This window comes from Scardinius erythrophthalmus (genome assembly GCF_964197995.2).
Source record: "Scardinius erythrophthalmus genome assembly, chromosome: 2".
NCBI classification, from domain to species: domain Eukaryota; kingdom Metazoa; phylum Chordata; class Actinopteri; order Cypriniformes; family Leuciscidae; genus Scardinius; species Scardinius erythrophthalmus.
The window spans coordinates 7,332,492-7,350,169 of NC_138222.1; the positions used below are offsets into that span (position 1 = coordinate 7,332,492).

Here is a 17,678-nt window from a genome sequence, read left to right on the forward strand (position 1 = left end):
CCATCCATCCATCCATCCATCCATCCATCCATCCATCCATCCATCCATCCATCCATCCATCCATCCATCCATCCATCCATCCATCCATCCATCCATCCATCCATCCATCCATCCATCCATCCATCCATCCATCCATCCATCCATCCATCCATCCATCCATCCATCCATCATAGCCTACTGCTTGTAACAAAACTGCTTACCAAATAAATTATGGACTTTATAAATAAAAACGGACTTGCTCTATTTTTTATATCACAAGCATTGATATAAATGAACATTGTGGTGGCAAGTGTTGCATGGGCAAGAAAATAAAAGTGGAATATGATATGAGTTTATTTTAGTTGTTTGTGTAAATGTGTCAGACTCCAGTTTTGGATACTGAATCATTGTTTTGTCTTTCCTCCAATGCAATGTAGAACCACACCTCAAGACAAGGTTTGGATGTGCAAGTGTTTTCATGTCAGGACCAGATTTTACTCCATTAGCTGAGTTTGATGTTTGTGTCATGACTGTTGACTTCAGTTGTTTGAAATGTTCTTTAAACCAGTTTACACCATGACATATGGAGTGGAAAATCCCATTTGACAGTGTTTCTCACAGGATGTTGTTGAGAGTAGATACTTACTATCATGTGTTTCTGTTCTGTCGTGGGGTTCAGAATCAGGACACGGCAGTTACGTTTAATGTTAATGTCATGTAGTGATGAACGACAAGGGAAATAAGAACCAATTAACATAGAATGTTCTGAAATGTGAGGATTTCTTAAGTGCTGATTGGCTGAGACCTGCCAGCTCAGATATCTATAACTACTCAACATTAAAGGGGTGGTTGATCATGATTTCACTTTTCTAACTTAAGTTAGTGTGTAATGTTGCTGTTTGAGCATAAACAACATCTGCAAAGTTACAATGCTCAAAATTCAAAGCAAGGGGAGATATTTTCTTTTTAAAAAAATCACTTTTTAAGGACTACAACAAATGGCTGGTAGGGACTACACGACATTCCTCCCAGGTTAGTGACATCACTAACCCTAAAATGTACATAAACCCCGCCCCCGGAACGCGATTTATAGATTATCATGACAGAATATGCTAATCAATGACTAGAAGATAACTACACATACGCTACATAAATTTATCAACTAACCATTCAGAAATGTCCTGTTGCTTCTACATGTTGTCACCTCTTTTTGAGTCTCTCAGTCTCCATCATTGTCTGACTCTTCGTCTGATTGGTTTGAACATAAAAGGCTAAAAGTTTTTGAAATTTTCAGTGCGTGTCTGTGTGAGGTAAAAGGACATGAGCTGTTGAAGCTCCGCCCTCTGTGCCGGGAGCAGCAGCTCATTTGCATTTAAAGGGACACAAAAATGGTGCATTTTTGCTCACCCTCAAAAAGTAACAATTTTAACATGCTATATAAAAATATCTGTGGGGTGTTTTGAGCTAAAACGTCACATACACACTCCGGGGACATCAAAGACTTATTTTACATCTTGTGAAAAGGGCATTATACCACCCCTTTATGGCTACTGTGCTGCCCAATAGTGGACTTTACAGGGTGAGTTTCAAGTCACACACATAGTATACACAATAATACACTATGCTTGGGTGACATAAACATGAAAAGGAGTCGAGATTTATTAATCTTGAGTGACTGCTAGGCACGAATACAAAACGAGATGTGACCATTACAAGCCATTCTCATTATCGTGTCCATGGATTACAAACAGTTAAAGGCATAGTTTACCCAAAACTGATAATTCTGTCAGATCATTTACTCATGTCATTTCAAATGACTGTTTTCTGTGTGAAACACAAAAGAAGATATTTAAAAATATATATTTCATATTCATAAAACAGACTTTAATTGGAGGGGGAAAAAAAAGGAACTTTTTCAGCATCTTATTTTATGTTCCAGAGAAAAAAAACCCCATACAGGTTTAGAATGACATGAGGGTGAGTAGCCTAAATGATGACAGAATTTGCATTTTTAGATAAGATGATGTTTATGAAAACATTTATTATTATTATTTTTTTAAAAGTGTAAATTATTTATCACAACATTTAGGTGATTTGGGGTTAGACATTGCATGATTATACATTATGCAATTGAAAATTTTATATAAAAATGCTTAGGTGTATTATATTTATATAGGCTAATATTAATTTATAATACGTATATCCCTAATTCATAATCTTTATATCCTTAAAGCATAATCTGGTTTGGTAACTCAAGTGTTTGATGACATTGCAGGGTGTTACACAGTGAATCAGGGACCCTGTGAATCACAAAACAGCTTGTACCTTTCTGCACTGTCCACATAAACCCGAGAGGTGCTTAGTCTGTTTAGTGTAGCTCAAGCCAGTGTTTTGGCTTTTAAAGCTATGATTTTATCTAGATGCATGTTGACTGTCAGCACTACTGTTTTCCAAGAAAAAAGCGGCATGTCTGTGTCAAAGAAATATATGATTGCATCAAAGAAAAAAAATGTTTTAACAGTTCACACAAAATATCCCTCTAAATTAATTTCCCATTAGGATTCAGTTTTCCTATTATACACACATTCACACATTTTGGCAAACATTCCTCTTAAGAGTCAAAATCAATTTTTTCATATTTCAACAGAGAGCAATTTTCCATTTTCAAGAGCAATATCTTTAAAGATGCCTGTCATTTGATCAGTCATTTAGTCCAAAAATGTGACAAACCATCAATACTTTTGTCCACTACATATCTGGCCTGTTATGACATATTGTTAATGGTCTTTCCAAACTCACATTATGATAACTCTAAAGATCTCCATCATACCGTGACCCAGTATTTACTACAGGTTCCAATTCCCCGTTCCAGTTATTATCAAAAACACAGTCGGTGATGCATTCCCCAGATAAGCATAATGAAGAATGAAATCTTTCCCCATTTTTCTAGTATGAGTATTTGATAATGTCTTAACTCCACGTCTGTGTTAAGATATGAACCCTTCAGTTTGCTTTTAAATCAGAAAAGCCCGGGTCACTTTGACCTCTTAGTCACCATTCCACTAAAATATGCTACATTATCTATTTTTGGTTCTCCACCAGTGGTATTTGTGTTCATAAGGACCAGTATTGTCACATTATAGTGTTTACACTTGTAAACGCTAATTGACGAAACCCTCTTGGCCCTGTGCACACAATGCTTTCTTTGTCAACAAAAAAATGGGCCAGGAAAGACGCCAAAAAGACCAAAAGGAATGCATGAGGAGCGATTTTGCCAGTTAGAAAACCTGGAAATACGATCACGTTTAATAACATTATTATGGTCAGGATTGTCCTGATATGCCCCATACTACAGTTCCTGCTGCTTCGAAAATGTATTTTTCAAAAAAAAGTGCTGAAATCGCACATCTTAGTAATGCCTTTTTTCTAATACTCCCTGTCTTTTTTTTTTTTAGGATCTGGTGAAGGTTGTGGCAAGATAATTCAGCGCTTCCCCAAAAAGGACTGGGATGGCACGGCATTTCCCCAGGGCGTGGAAATGGTAAGGAGTTGTTTCTGTTGTGTTTTCTGAAAACAGAAAACCAAAAGTAGACCCAGATGATTTATCCATGAACAGCTGCCTTCTGGAAGTAGCTAAATGGAAAAAAAAGCAGTATATATATTCTACCTCGTTGTTTTTCCCAGTTGTTTGCAATGATAGATAGTCAGTTTTTGGCATTGGTCAGTTTGCCCTCTTGATTTATTTGATCATTCTAAATAGAGTAAATATGACATTGCTGGAGAATATGAATTTGTTTTTGTAACTTTTTCCCTCTAAGAAGTTGCTGAAATCTGTGAATGCTTCTGCCCACGTCCTCGGAAACTCATGTGGTTCTGATATCAGCCTTTCCTTTTGTCAACAAATGCATAATCATTGTTTACTTAAAGGTTTATCCCAGTCGCCTCCATTTGCTCTAATTGGAGAATTCCTAGCCTATGTCCTGTCCATTTACTTAAATGGCGTGCAGAAGTGCTTCACTGTGCTTCAGTCCGATCTAATGCTCTACACACTGGTCCGATTAACATACACAAATCAACTTAACTCAGGACCAAATATTTGCTTATCTGAGCTCGAGAAGTACACGCTGTACATCTCCTGAGTGGCAGTGTCTTTAAAGTTGACCTGATTTTTGAGGTGAGAAGCTTCCAAAGTCCTGCTCAAGCTGTAGGTTTGCAGTCTGGTTGATTGTTGTTTACTTGTTGTTTACTTGTTTATCAAGACATAATTCGTAATTATTGACCTTTGCGAGACATCATTGGACTTGTGGTCTGCACATGCTACTTTTTTTGTCCAATGAATTATCACAACAGTGTCCTTCTGAGAATGTATTAATTTATTAATAAAGATGATATTAATATAAACTAATATAAAATACACCTCTTCTCTGATGACATTTGTTTTTAATATCTGAATTAAGATTCGTTTTGATGTTTTTTCAGGGGCATGAAGTAAAAAATGTCAAGGTGATGCAACTTATAATACATTTTAAAATAACTAATTAAAAGTCTGGAAAACTTTTGACTTCTGAAAAAATTTTTTTTTGATCAAATGGTGTAACCAGCGTGCAGGATTTAAGTAAGGAATATTTAACTCTGGTCCGTTGAATTATTGCCGTTACACCTAGGGTCTGCGATATTTTCTAATAATTCAACCAGAGTCAATTATTCCGCTTACTACGTTTACCACACCTTAAGACATTGTTCAGATGTTGTATTTCAAGACATTTGTCAGGATATTGTCCTTAAAACACTCTTTTGTATAGGACTAATTTCTTACACATCTCATCCCACGCCTCAGTTGCTAATTCCAAAATGGAGGGGGGGGGGGGGATAATAGCGAAACATATAATAGCGAAACTGTAAGTTTATCTGCTTCAAGAACAGCGCCGTTATTACCGCACTAGTGAGAAATGTCATGTAGCTTTTAAGTTGCTAAACTATTTTACAGATAAAATCGTCAGAGCAGAGCTGACAACACTTTTATGTGCAAGTGTGTGTCCGCACTGTATGTGTGTACTTTTGAGTGGGAGAGAGCGGGAGAAAGAAAGTATCTGCTTTCTGTACATAATTTGTACAGAAAGGAAATAATTTGGAAATAATTTGCTCAGTTTCATTGTGGGTTTTGATTCTTTTGCTGTTTTAGGCTGTAAGGTGATGGCGCAGTGGATAAGACACATGCCTTTGGTGTGAGAGACCCGGGTTCGAATCCACTGTGAGACACCAATGTGTCCCTGAGCTAGACACTTAACCCCTAGTTGCTCCAGAGGCGTGCGACCTCTGACATGTATAGCAATTGTAAGTCGCTTTGGATAAAAGCGTCAGCTAAAATGAATAAATGTAAATGTAAATGTAAAACCCCTGCATAATCTCTTAAAATACCGGATAATTTGACCTTTTCATTACAAGGTTGTAAAATGTCATGTGGCGAGACTTCCCAAAAGTATATGTATGAATTATAATTCATGATAAAAACTTTTTGGAAAATAATAATGAAGATGTGGATACTCGCATGTGTTCCAGGTAGGGAACCTGATGGATGCACCATATGACATTTTTAGAGCCATTAAATTTAAGCTTGGCACATGTATTTTGGCACATCATGGACTCTCTTCTTTGTCATTGAACCAAACACAGACTGTTCTCCCTCTGCTTTTCTTGTTTTATTAGTCACTAACAGTGTTAGTGAATCAAATAAATATGCTTGGTTACACAATCTCCATGAATAACAATGGTATTATGACATGTGGCTTTGCATTTGATGTGGAAAGGGTTTGGGCATCAGATCTCTGGAGGGCATTGGCTATTGAAAGTTAGAAGAGGCTCATTGGTCACTGTGAATCTGTAGGGTCATTCACTCATGTTGGCTGTTAACACTCACCTGCTGAGAGATGAAGCCATGAACACCGTCTCACACTGATTCTAAAGTCACTATAATTGAACGTTATTTACAGTCGGCTGAAATATCGGCTAAACGCAAATTCAATATCTTCAGCTGGGGGTTGAGTCTCTGGTCAGCCAACAGGTTATACAATCTGGGTCAGTCCTTGACTTAGATGTTGTTTTTATCTTCATAAATTCTTACTGACTTAAGTCTGTGATTCTAAGAGAACTTGATATTTTTCCCCCTCCAGGAATGATGGTTGTTTCGTCTAACAGAGGCAGTGGAATTGAAATTTACTCAATTTCCGGGGTTTGAAATACTCCATTATTTGGTATAATACAATGCAGGTCCTTTTCCTCAAGAACTGCTTGTATATCTGAAAACTTGTATTCAGTGGCACTGGAGACATTCCATAGGGATTTTATTCAGAACAGACTCAATGGCTTTATACAGTTCCTGCAAGTTTAGGGAATGTCCTTCAGCAGTTGTAAAGTGTTTATTTTGAGTATCACTGTTCTTTGTGTCAGCTTGGAAGGCTTGCCATTCCCTGGATTTTTCTGTTTATTTGATGCACCATTTTTTTGTAGAGATTGTTGTTGTAGATGTTGGAACCATCAAGTCTGGCACAGTAGATCATAACCTTTCAATTGAAATCAGAAACCAAAATTTGCTAGTAAATGTAAAGTGTGAGAAAGCTCTCCCTTATTAGTCACAATTATAGGGGCTCTTTATGTTCAGGTTTATCAACTTATCTCATTGCTGGGGAATAATATTGGTTGGTTCACTATATTGTAGGGCTGGGTTGACAATATTGATTAACTGATTTTAATCGATCTACATTTTGATGAACTGATAGTGATTCTTTAAAGGGTACATAACATGCACAGTTTCACCTAATCTCATGTTAATCTTGAGTAACTATAGAGTAGTAGTGCATCTTTAATATCTCCAAAAAATGTTTAGTTTTATTATTTTTATAAAAGAAAAATACAGCTTTCCGATTCTCTCCGGAAAAAGCCGAGGTCCTGGAGGCGGAGCTATAGAATCAAGCGGTAGTGCTTGATTTCCAGCAAAAGACAGAAATCTGATCCAGTTGTACTTACATGAATGGGGTCTTTTATCACTGGGACCGCTCCACGTTTTAATAGCAAACGATTTGCAAATCCAGCGTCGACCTGGGCCTTGTTAATAAAACATTCGTCACTGAAATGACCAGAACACACAACCGCACTTGGTACACTCCGTTGCTGCCCCGGAAAAACAAACTGCATCCACTGTTCCTGTAACACTGGGTTCTTTGGAAAGCTGAACACGGTAAGCTTTCCCTCACATCCAAAAACACACTTTTTTGGAGACATTCTTGAACAAATCCTATGCAGCGCGGGCGCCGATGATTTCCTGTTGAAGCGCGTTGATGTGCGCGGTCTCGCTCTCCTCTGGTCGACGTGTGCGCGGGCGCGCTTTTCCGAGAGAAATGCTCATATAAGGAGTTCCACTCTCATCTACGTCATTAGATCCACGATCGAAAAAAAACAGCCGAAACTTGTACCAACCCGGAAGTAAGATTTTCGGCACAGAAATTCTCTGTTATTCTTACAAAATATTTTTTTTAAACTTTGCCCATGTTTAGCATGAGAATCCATCTCTTTAACACTGTAAACAACTCTGAATACATGAAACACCATTGTACCCCCCCTTTAATCTCAAGGATCTTTTAGTCTGTGCTGCTGTTTTCAGTTGATGCTTGAACTAAACTTCTCTAAACATTATTTGTAGAGTGCCTGCCATCCAGTAATCCCAAGGAGTTTTGTCCTTTTTTACTTTTGACATGAAATAAAGTCTCAGCCTTCAAATTCTGTCAGTTTCATCACAAAATTCAAACAATAAATACCGTTTTGAAGCTGTACAATGTCTTTACTTCTATTTAGAGCACCAAGTAAACGGGAATGAACATCAGAGGGTATGTTAAAAGAAACGGAAAAAATGTTTCATGTTTTTTTAGCCGTGGAAAGACGTCAGTAAAAAAGCTTATAAACAATGTCACATAATATTAAATTTACCTCAGGAAATCTATTCAATGTTCATAGCTGGATTAGAAAAAATAACATTAGAGAGGAGCATTTTGCCAAATACAAGCACTACTATATTATATATTCATTATATTTTTACTTAACCGTTCAGGGTGTTTATATATATATATATATATATATATCAATTGAATTGATCATGTAGTTAGTATATCTAAATTTAATCAATATCAAATTTGATCAAGAGTTTATGAATTAAAATCAAATTGGGAAATCTGTAAATTCCCAACCCTATTAGATGGTCTTCTCACCAAGCTTTCCAGAATCTGCTTGTAACAAACTAGTGTGAAAACGTCAGGTTTGAGTACCAATTTCCATCCTTTAAACAAATCTTTTATTTTTATTGGCGTCTATAGCACTTATGTTTTTATCTTATAGTTTGTATTGTAGTTAATTATTCAAATGTAATGTATTCAGCATATTCAAATGTTATTAGTTGATTTATGTTTGATTAATTGAGGTCCTGTTTTGTTCCATTTTCTCATCTCGCGTATTGTTTTTGACTAAGCGCTGTAGAACAACATTCATCAAACACATTCACATCTCTTTGAACACTGCAGGGACAGCACAGAGCATAGGGTGGGCGATTTATCGTATAAAAATAGACCAGAGATGTATGTCTGTCATTGCTTGTTAGTCATTGGGTGTGCCAGTACTCCCAGCAGGCTGCAGAATCAAACCAAAAGAGTGTTTTGCTGGTCCGTGGCTTGAGTTCATCCACTCAGCATCATCTCCGAAGCATTCAGCAACATGTGGAGGACCCCCTCAGTATAGTTTCTGCTCCGTCAGTTTACTCAAACATATCAGTATGTGCACACGTTTTACTGATCTCCCTGCCCAATGTGTTTCTTATGCTGCGACCTGACCTTGTGTAATTTTCGGCTGATTTATGTGGTTTAAGAATCTTTTACGGTGCTCATGTACACTTATAAATGGTCTTTTGATGGTTATGTGCAGTTGCCGTCAAGCATCTGTGCGTATAAATTTGCAGAGCACTCCGATATGTTGACTGTAATCCTTTATAAGGATGAAAAAAACTATACATATATTTCCAATTTCCATCAAATTGCACAGATGATCCTTTAGTCTAGTTGTGTGGGTTTTATGTTAAGCCATTTATTTCGAACGGATTGTTAAATAAGAAAAATAACAAACTCTTAAAAGTGCATTGCTGGGGTTAAATGTCCTCAACATCCCCAGCACACTGAAATGAAATGGCCTCAGTCCCATCTTTGTAGTTTTAATGAATATTGTTTTTAACATACCAGCCAGGCAATTTGGATTTTCGTCTTGGTATGCAAATTATTATTATTTGCAGATTTCTACAGATTTCTATTTCACTCTGGTTTCTTTTTCGGAACGGCAGAAATACTTTCTTTACCACAACAACCCCCAGCAAACTAAATAGCTACAGATGAGGAATGTTCCAAGTATAAAAGGATAGAAAAACACCCCATCGTGTTTACAGCTCTTGTTCCAAAGGTGTTTTCAATCTTGGAGGAAGTTCGCCAGCTATTCTCCTTGCGTGCCATTTTTAACCCCGTCTCGCATGAAAGTTCAGCTTTTTTCATGCAAATTCAGTCACTGCTTACTGCTTAGATCACATTGGAAATACAGGGTACAGGGGGAGCAGATTGAGGAGACATTAAACGTCCCGTCTAAAGATGGTCTACAACTAGGGCAATGCAATTAAGAAAGAAGAGCCAGGCAAATCATACACCATGACTGACTGGATTAGTTATAGATCTCACATACTTCAGACAGATGTTCTCTGATTGCCTTTTAAACTGTTATAGATTTAAAATTAATTAGGAAGGCTTATTAACCTACAGTGTACTTTGAATTGAAAACATCATGTCCCTTAATCAGTAACACATATATTCACCCATTATTTATTTATTTTTTCTATCAACCCTTAGCTTGTTGTTAAATGTGTTCATTATATACAGTGGTATCAAGAAGTATTGGGGCATTTGCATTAATGACATTACATAATATCAAACTAAGTGGCATTTATTTTAGAGAGAGAATGTTGTTAAGCAAAACATTTCACAACAAATGTTTGTTAGGTTTCAAATACTAAAATGCTCGATGTGCTGTTCAAAGTGAAGACGATTGACACTTCTTCTTGTCAAAATTTATAGTGACTTCATATATCCACTAAAAATGAGCTTGACGTCATTTGGTTAACAGTCACAAAGTTCGTTTGGAGTAAAAGTTCTCGCATCACCTGGCTCAACAGTAGATTTTTGCTTTTTTTATTATTTTTATTATTATTTACAGATTTTTACATTGTTATGTTATTGTGGAGCCCTGGTATTTTGTTCGCAGATGCTTCTTGTTTTTATATTCTATTATTACAGTATAAAACCGTGACAGTCCTCTAATCTGAATTTATATGAGGAGGTGCGGAAGTATTTCTGTCATTTCGCCTGGAGTGAGGAACGAGGTTTTGCATGTCAAAGTGTCTGTTTTCTCGCTCAGAGCGGGGTTTCTCTCGCCAATGGGAAGGAAATGGAAACCCAGACCTGGAGTGATTGCAGAATGCTTTAAGCTGGAAAATATTGTGATATTTAACATGAGACAATTTTTCAAGGACACAATATGGTTTGCTTTTGCTATACTTGACATTCAGCGTTGTGGCGTACCAGGAATGCAAAAACCTGCAGGCAAGATGATGTTCAGTACGACGGCACTCTTGTTCATGTGTCCGAATGGTTTCAGAACAAACACGGATCCAATTTAGAAAAGTGTATTCATTCAAAAGTGTTCATTCTGTAGATTAAATAGGTGTTGCTCAATAATAATATTGTGGTTTGACTGTGATCATGGTAATGTTTGTTTGGAATCTGATGGTTGAGCGTCACAAATCGTTGTTGCAACATGAATTTACTCTCAGAAGAACCTCAAACAGAGGAAAGTTGACATGCTTCACAGATAGTGAAGGAATAACTGGCATTATTTCATGTTTTTTTTTTCTCTCTTTGATCTTGGTGGGCTGCAGATTATGTAGTAATCAATAAAATCACAACTTTAGTATGTTGACTCACGAATGTTTAACTCACAGACAAGCATGTACTTACTTGAGTCTGCAGCTATATTAGTCACATTATAAGGGCTGAATAGTCCCGTACATTCCTCTGTGACTCAAGTTCAATGCTGAATGTCAGGGTCACTTGATTGCAAGCAAGCCACAGTGTGTCCTCACATAAAATGGCTCATGTTAAACACGGAAATGTTTAACATATTGAAAACGTGTTTTTGTAGACCAGAAATGCATTTATATAGAACATAATGTTTCGTTTGTTTTGTTTTGTTCTTTTATTTTAAGGCTTTTTACCCTTTTGTAGGACATAAAAATGTAGACAGGGCAGGTCGTACTCAAACCTGGGTCATCGTAAACCTAAGGTTTGAGCTCTTGTATGTCCAGAGCATCATGTGCACAGTCCACTGCCACAGCTGCATTTTCTTATGGGCTTAAAACAAGATGCCTTTTATCTGTAACAGGTCCATTTGATTGGATTCCTGATGGTCTCATGGGTTTGTGTGATTTTTAAAATGTCAAAGCGTATTGGGTGTCCTGGTCTTTCACATGAGACGCTTTAGATGGGACCTTTCAGCTTCAAACGAGCTGAATTTATGACAGTGCCGATGGCCTGTGTTCAGATGTGCATCCCTGATGTCCTTTGATCGTGATTAAACTGGATGTTATAAATAAATAAGCTGTAGATGATGTACAATAGTCATATGGAGCCTTTTGTTCATTCATGTTTTTTTTGCTCTGTTATTGTTCTTGAAGCAATGAGGGCTTAAAACAAACAGTAGACAAGTAACAGAATCAAACCTCTATGATCATGAGATTTAACAATGAGTACTGAACTAGAGTTGGGGGATTATGTTCAATATTTTCAATCTATTCAATATTATTTTTGTTAATGTGCTTTTAATACACTTTTTATTTGGCTACAAGACTTTGCCTGAGGACAGTTCCCTGCCCTTTCCTCATGTCACGACTTGCAAGAATGAGAGCACAAAGACTCTTTAACAGTGGATCTGTTTTGATCTTTAGTAGCAAAAAATAAGGAGGAGAGAAGGTTGATTAATTTTTTCAAAACAGTAATTTGTTTCCATGAAAACAATTATAATAATAGAAATCCCCACATTCATGTACCCTAGCCATGTGAGCTGCGAGCCCAGTGCTGACAATGAATACAAATAAACCGTTTGTAATATAGGCTAACTTATCCTATTTATTCATGAAATAAAAAAATAATCACTGTCAGGATAGAAGTAGCCTATGCATTTGGTGAATGCTTCTCTACCTTTTACATGTATTCAAAATGTGACCCTTGCAAACAGATATATTTTTTTTTTAAGCTTGGCTCCTGAACTGGCTGATGTTGAGTATCACTTTTTCAAGTGGTCGATAAACATTGACATTAGTTGGATTACTTGAGCATCTCAAGGCTGTGCATGGGTTTCTTCTTCTGATAATGTTACTCTTTTACCTCTTTGTCACTGTCACCAAGATCGCTTGCCATTAACCTCTGTCTCAGGAGATATTTGCTCTTGCAGATATCTCCATTCCCTGGCACGCATGGAGGCTTTTGCTTTATGGTCAGAGTGATGGACTAAGATGTTCCCGTTAAACTAACAAGAAGTCCCATTCATCTAACCTCCTACGAAAGTACGAGCCATTTTGGCAACACTCACTGCATGAGCATTGCCTTCCCTAGCATACTGGGACTGAGGCGGACATAGACCCTTGGCACCTCCTGAAGCCAGTTGGCCTTATTGCTCCTCGCTGCAATGCTTGTTTTATGTCTCCAGCAAATAAACCCAGAATCATCTGCTTTATTTCTACTGACTGCATCAAATGGATTATGTCCCTCATCTTGTAAGCCTGAAGAAAAACATACTTCCTCTACTCTATGTAGTCTTGTGGAAGAAAAAAATAATATTTTTGTTATATAAAAAAATCTGGTGATATACATCGTAAGTCATGTTGCTTGATTTATTTTACATTGGAGAACATAATAACTCTAGTGGTTTAACCTGAAATATTATTTATTTGTATAAGTGCCATTCGAAAGTTCAGCTAGTATTAATGTTTTTTAAAGAAGTCTCCTTATGCTCACCAAGGATAGTTTTATTTGAGCAAAAATATTAATAAAAACAGTAACATTGTGAAATATTATTACAATTTAGAATAACTGTTTTCTAGTGTAATATATTTTAAAATGTATTTATTCCTGAGATGCAAAGCTGTATTTTCAGCATCATTACTCCAGTTTTCAGTGTCACATGATCCTTCAGAAATCATTCTAATTTGCTGCTCAAGAAACATTTTATATTTATTGTCAATGTTGAAAACAGTTGTGCTGCTTAATCTTTTTGTGAAAACCGTGTTATGTTTTTTTCAGGATTATTTATTGAATATAAAGTTTATATTTGAAATATAATATATGCGACTGTTTAAAGTTCTTACTTTCACTTTTGATCAATTTAATGCGGAATAAAACAAATAATTTCTTTCAAAATAAAAAAATGTATTTACTCTATAATTTATATATACATATATAGAGAGAGAGAGCTCAATGAGACATGCCTTCTGACACAACTGAAATGTTCTGTGGTCACTAATGTTTGCATGTTTGCGACAACTATGTACTGATGAAATAAAAAAATTCCTTGTCGGAGCCCGACATCCTATAATGAAGGAATGTGACCTCCCACAAAGGGGGGGGATCGTAACCGTTTGTGTCATCTATCTCATCTGTTGCTCTGACTTTTTGAACTTCTCTTCCCTTTCCTCCAAATCCCTGTTGTAATCTGGAATGTGCTTCGTACTTCCGGGAAGGACGCATAAAGTATTTAGAAAATGTGTAAATAGTTGTTGTTTGGTCTGTTGTCTACTGTATACAGAGGCACTTTTGGAGATTGTATATTGTATATATAACTGCAGATCTTTCACTATTTTATAAATGGAATGCTGGTTGTGGCATTATGCAGGTATTGCACATACTAAGATTTAAGGATATGAAGTGCATGATTAATGATTTAACCAACTCAATTTGCTCTGCTGGTTACCGGTTGTGTCACCGGGGGCAAATGTGCGAATGGCTGAAGCTCACGTCTCACAGTATTTTTTTTTAGTCAGTATTTGTAAAACAAAGGGGGGGGGGGGGAAACAAAACAATCCGAATCCTAGCATGCGTCCAAATTTTGGACAAAAAAACCCGAAAAGATGTGTTTGTCAGGAAGATCTTTTCATGAGTAATCACCTTGTGAACTGCAGGAAAAGCATCATCAAGAGCTAGTCATAGGTGAGATTTGCCACACGGTCGGTCTGGCACTATCCAGTTCTTTCCTGTTGGTTTGTGTGCAGAAGGAAGCTTAAAGCCAGAAAAAAAATATTTATTTTATTTATTTATTTTTAAAGAAAATTCATGAGATTGCCAGAATATTTGGGTGCTGATTTAATGGAAACATTTAGACTTGTTTTGACTAATAAATATGAAAAGGAAATGTATGACAGTGTACAGTGCACACAGGACCTCTGAGAGCTATGTGGCCCCTTGAATTGATTAGTATCTGCAGTTCCTGGCAGAGGGCAGACAAAGCATGATAAAACAAAGGACCAGGGAGCTGAGCCATACTCCGAGAGCTTTGTTATTTCCTGCTGTCTCTGTTCATCTCGGCTACCAAAGGAAAACCTGCTAACAAAGGACCCATAGCAGGCCCACAAGTTCAAAAGCATTCAATGAGATCCCAGCGTTTAACAAGATAAAGAAAGATGCACACAAATAAAAGCACTTTGGCTCGGCAGCTTGAGTGCTTCGGATTGTCTGGTGTGCCCGTAATGTCTCATTCTCTCTGGGGGACCAACTTGGTTAACATCATTCAGACAGAACAGGAAAAAATTGCTGACTTCTACCAAGACAATTCCTGCTTATTCAAGTTTCTGGCTAAGGGGAAGGTAATTAAGGGTCTGAGCTGGTCTTAAAGGTTACAGATCCCAGGTATGGACCACATGTGGATTGGTGGGAAATCACAAGGGGTTGAGAGGGGGTCTTACCCCACTAATTAAGTCCTCCCGAATGAAGTCAAAACAAGAGCAATTAAAACCAGTTTAATTATATGTATGCAAGGAACATTTCAACTGCATTGTCAAATGTTTTAGTAACCATAAATGTTTAGATCAAATACTTAGTCAGACTTAGTCGTTTTTGCCTGCTGACGCGGCCGCCGAATAGATGCTTGTCAACAGAAGTCACCTTAGGAGCAATAATAGACTGCATGGGTGCTTTTTGTTGAGTGCAACTAAAAGTCTTTAGTGGATGTTTGGATACAGATACTTTGGGTTCTGTGACACAAACTTTAAAGAAACTTTGCACAAGAAGTCTTACCATTCAGTTTGTAAACTGGATTGCTACCATGATCCTCTGTCAACATTTTTCATGAGTGAATGCTAGACCCCACACTGCCCCAATGAGGTTGTCTTTTAGTGCAATTAGGGAACCTTGAGTCTCTTTGGATAAAAAGCATCCGCTAAAACCAAGCAATCAGGTAACCCTGACATACTGTTTGACTGTATATGTACATTTCTGTTCAACAGTGTTTGCTCCCTTAACAGTTTGCTTACTGTGAATTTATCCCCCCTCTCCTGAGAGTTGGTTTCTCCATTCCGTATGGAAGTACCTCTGTGAACGTTATTGACTCTGACATGTGGTTAAGTGGCCACCAATTATGTTGGCCCACTCTCTGCTGGCTGTGCCATATCCTTCCCTCCATTTATGTGAGCAGACCTGGGAAACTTTATGCATTTGGCACCAAATAAATGCCAAATGCATGATGATCAATGAAAGAAAAACAGTCAGGCCAAACAACAAAACAAAACACCACTGAACAAAACAAAATAAAAACAGCGAAACATAACCAAACAAAGAACAGAACAAAACCAAATAAAACAACCAAACTGAACCAAAAAACAAAACGAAACTAAGATAGCCATCAGATGTATGGCTATACCTGTAAGATAATGCAAACAAAAGTGATCAAGCCAAAACAACAAAACAAAAAATAACAGCAAAACAGAACAAAACCAAACACTGAACAAAATAATAATCAAACAACAAAACAAAAAAAATAAGAAAAAAATAAGAAAGCAATCTGACTATACCTTTACTACAGAGATGGGATTCTTACGTATTTATATGGATTTCTGTATTTTCTGTCTTGAAAAGTATGATCCATTTGAATTGTGTAAATCCAAGAAAAAATAGTGGTCAGAATTAATAGCACCCCTGATGAATATGATCCAAAATGGTTGTAAAAAATAAATCTGCATTGTTTATCTTTCAATGAACTTTTGATCTTTCATTTAAAGAATTAGCAAAATTGAACCTTTCATTAAAGTAAAATATTTGAAAGTGGGTGGGGGGAAATCACATTATGAAAGAAATGTTTTTCTCCAAAACCCGTTGGCCACAATTATTTGCACCCCTCGAATTTTTTACGGGTAGAATATCTCTGAAGTATATTCTCATTAATATTTACCTTTTTTTAGCACACCAGGGTGACTAGGAGCATGAAATTGTCTAGCTATTGACGACTTATTTCACAGGAGTTTAAATATGAGGAAACACAAAGGCCAAATTCCCTTAATCATCCATCACAATGAGTAAAACCAAAGAATATAGTTCTGATGTGCAGCAAAAGATTGTTGAGCATCACAAAATAGAAAGTGGCTGTAAGAAAATATCTAAAGAATTGAAAATCCCCATTTTGACCATCAGTGGCCAAAGACTTTCCAAGGATCACAGATGGAGAATTGCAGAGATTACTTGAGTCTTGGGGGTCAGAAAGCCTAAAAAAAAACAGCACCTACATCACCATATGTTGTTTGGGAGGGTTTCAAGAAAAATCCTCCTCGCTCCTCCAAAAATAAACTCCAGCATATTCAGTTGTCAGACATGACTGGAACTTCAAAAGGGACCGTATTCTGTGGTCAGATGAAGAAAAAAAAGGGCTTTTTGGCAGCAAACCCATCAGATGTGTTTGGTGCAAACAGGGATAAAAAGTACCCCATGCCTACGGTTAAATATACTGTTGTGGGCCTATTTTTTTGCTGGAGGTCCTGGAAATCTTGTTCAGATACATGGTGTCATTCTAGCAAATACCAACAGATACAAAATCAAAACCTGTGATGTAATATAGCCTGACTGATGTGCTGAATGTTTCAGAGTACTGGAAGTGTAAGTAGTGTTTTCAGTTTCGATTCACAGTAAATGCTACTCTGCCTGTGCTGTATATTTGAGTCGCTTATAATTTGCATTTGGAAACGCAACATTCGTCATGGGAATTGTTTATAAATCTGTTGTTGTCAACAAAGAGAAGTGATAAAGGTGAAGGATTTCTTTCTGTTTTGAATTCTAGCTGATCACATGGCTGACACTAATGCCATGTAGCAGTCTTGCACGTCGAGGTATTCTTGTGCAACCAGTTGATCCTTGTAAAATCCTTGTCGTCGTCATCAGTATGACATCTTTAGTAAACGTGTAAGTCCATAAATTCCTGTGTAATGAACAGCCATTGTGTTGTGAATAAAGGAAACCCTCCCTTCATTCAAAAGCAGGGCCATTTTCGCCTTCCTGCTGAGAGTGAAGAGTGTCCGACTCACGTGACTGTCC

General features: G+C 37.1%; 1 protein-coding gene across 6 annotated transcripts in view; it reads left to right on the forward strand.

The window, feature by feature from the left end:
- sbf2 (SET binding factor 2) overlaps positions 1–17,678 on the forward strand; it is a 137,277-nt gene that overhangs the window by 10,985 nt on the left and 108,614 nt on the right. For all 6 annotated transcript variants that reach the window (XM_081393517.1, XM_081393519.1, XM_081393520.1 and 3 more), the window contains exon 2: positions 3,435–3,520. In XM_081393517.1, coding sequence (XP_081249643.1) covers positions 3,435–3,520 — 86 coding nt within the window. The remainder of the gene's footprint in view (positions 1–3,434; positions 3,521–17,678) is intronic.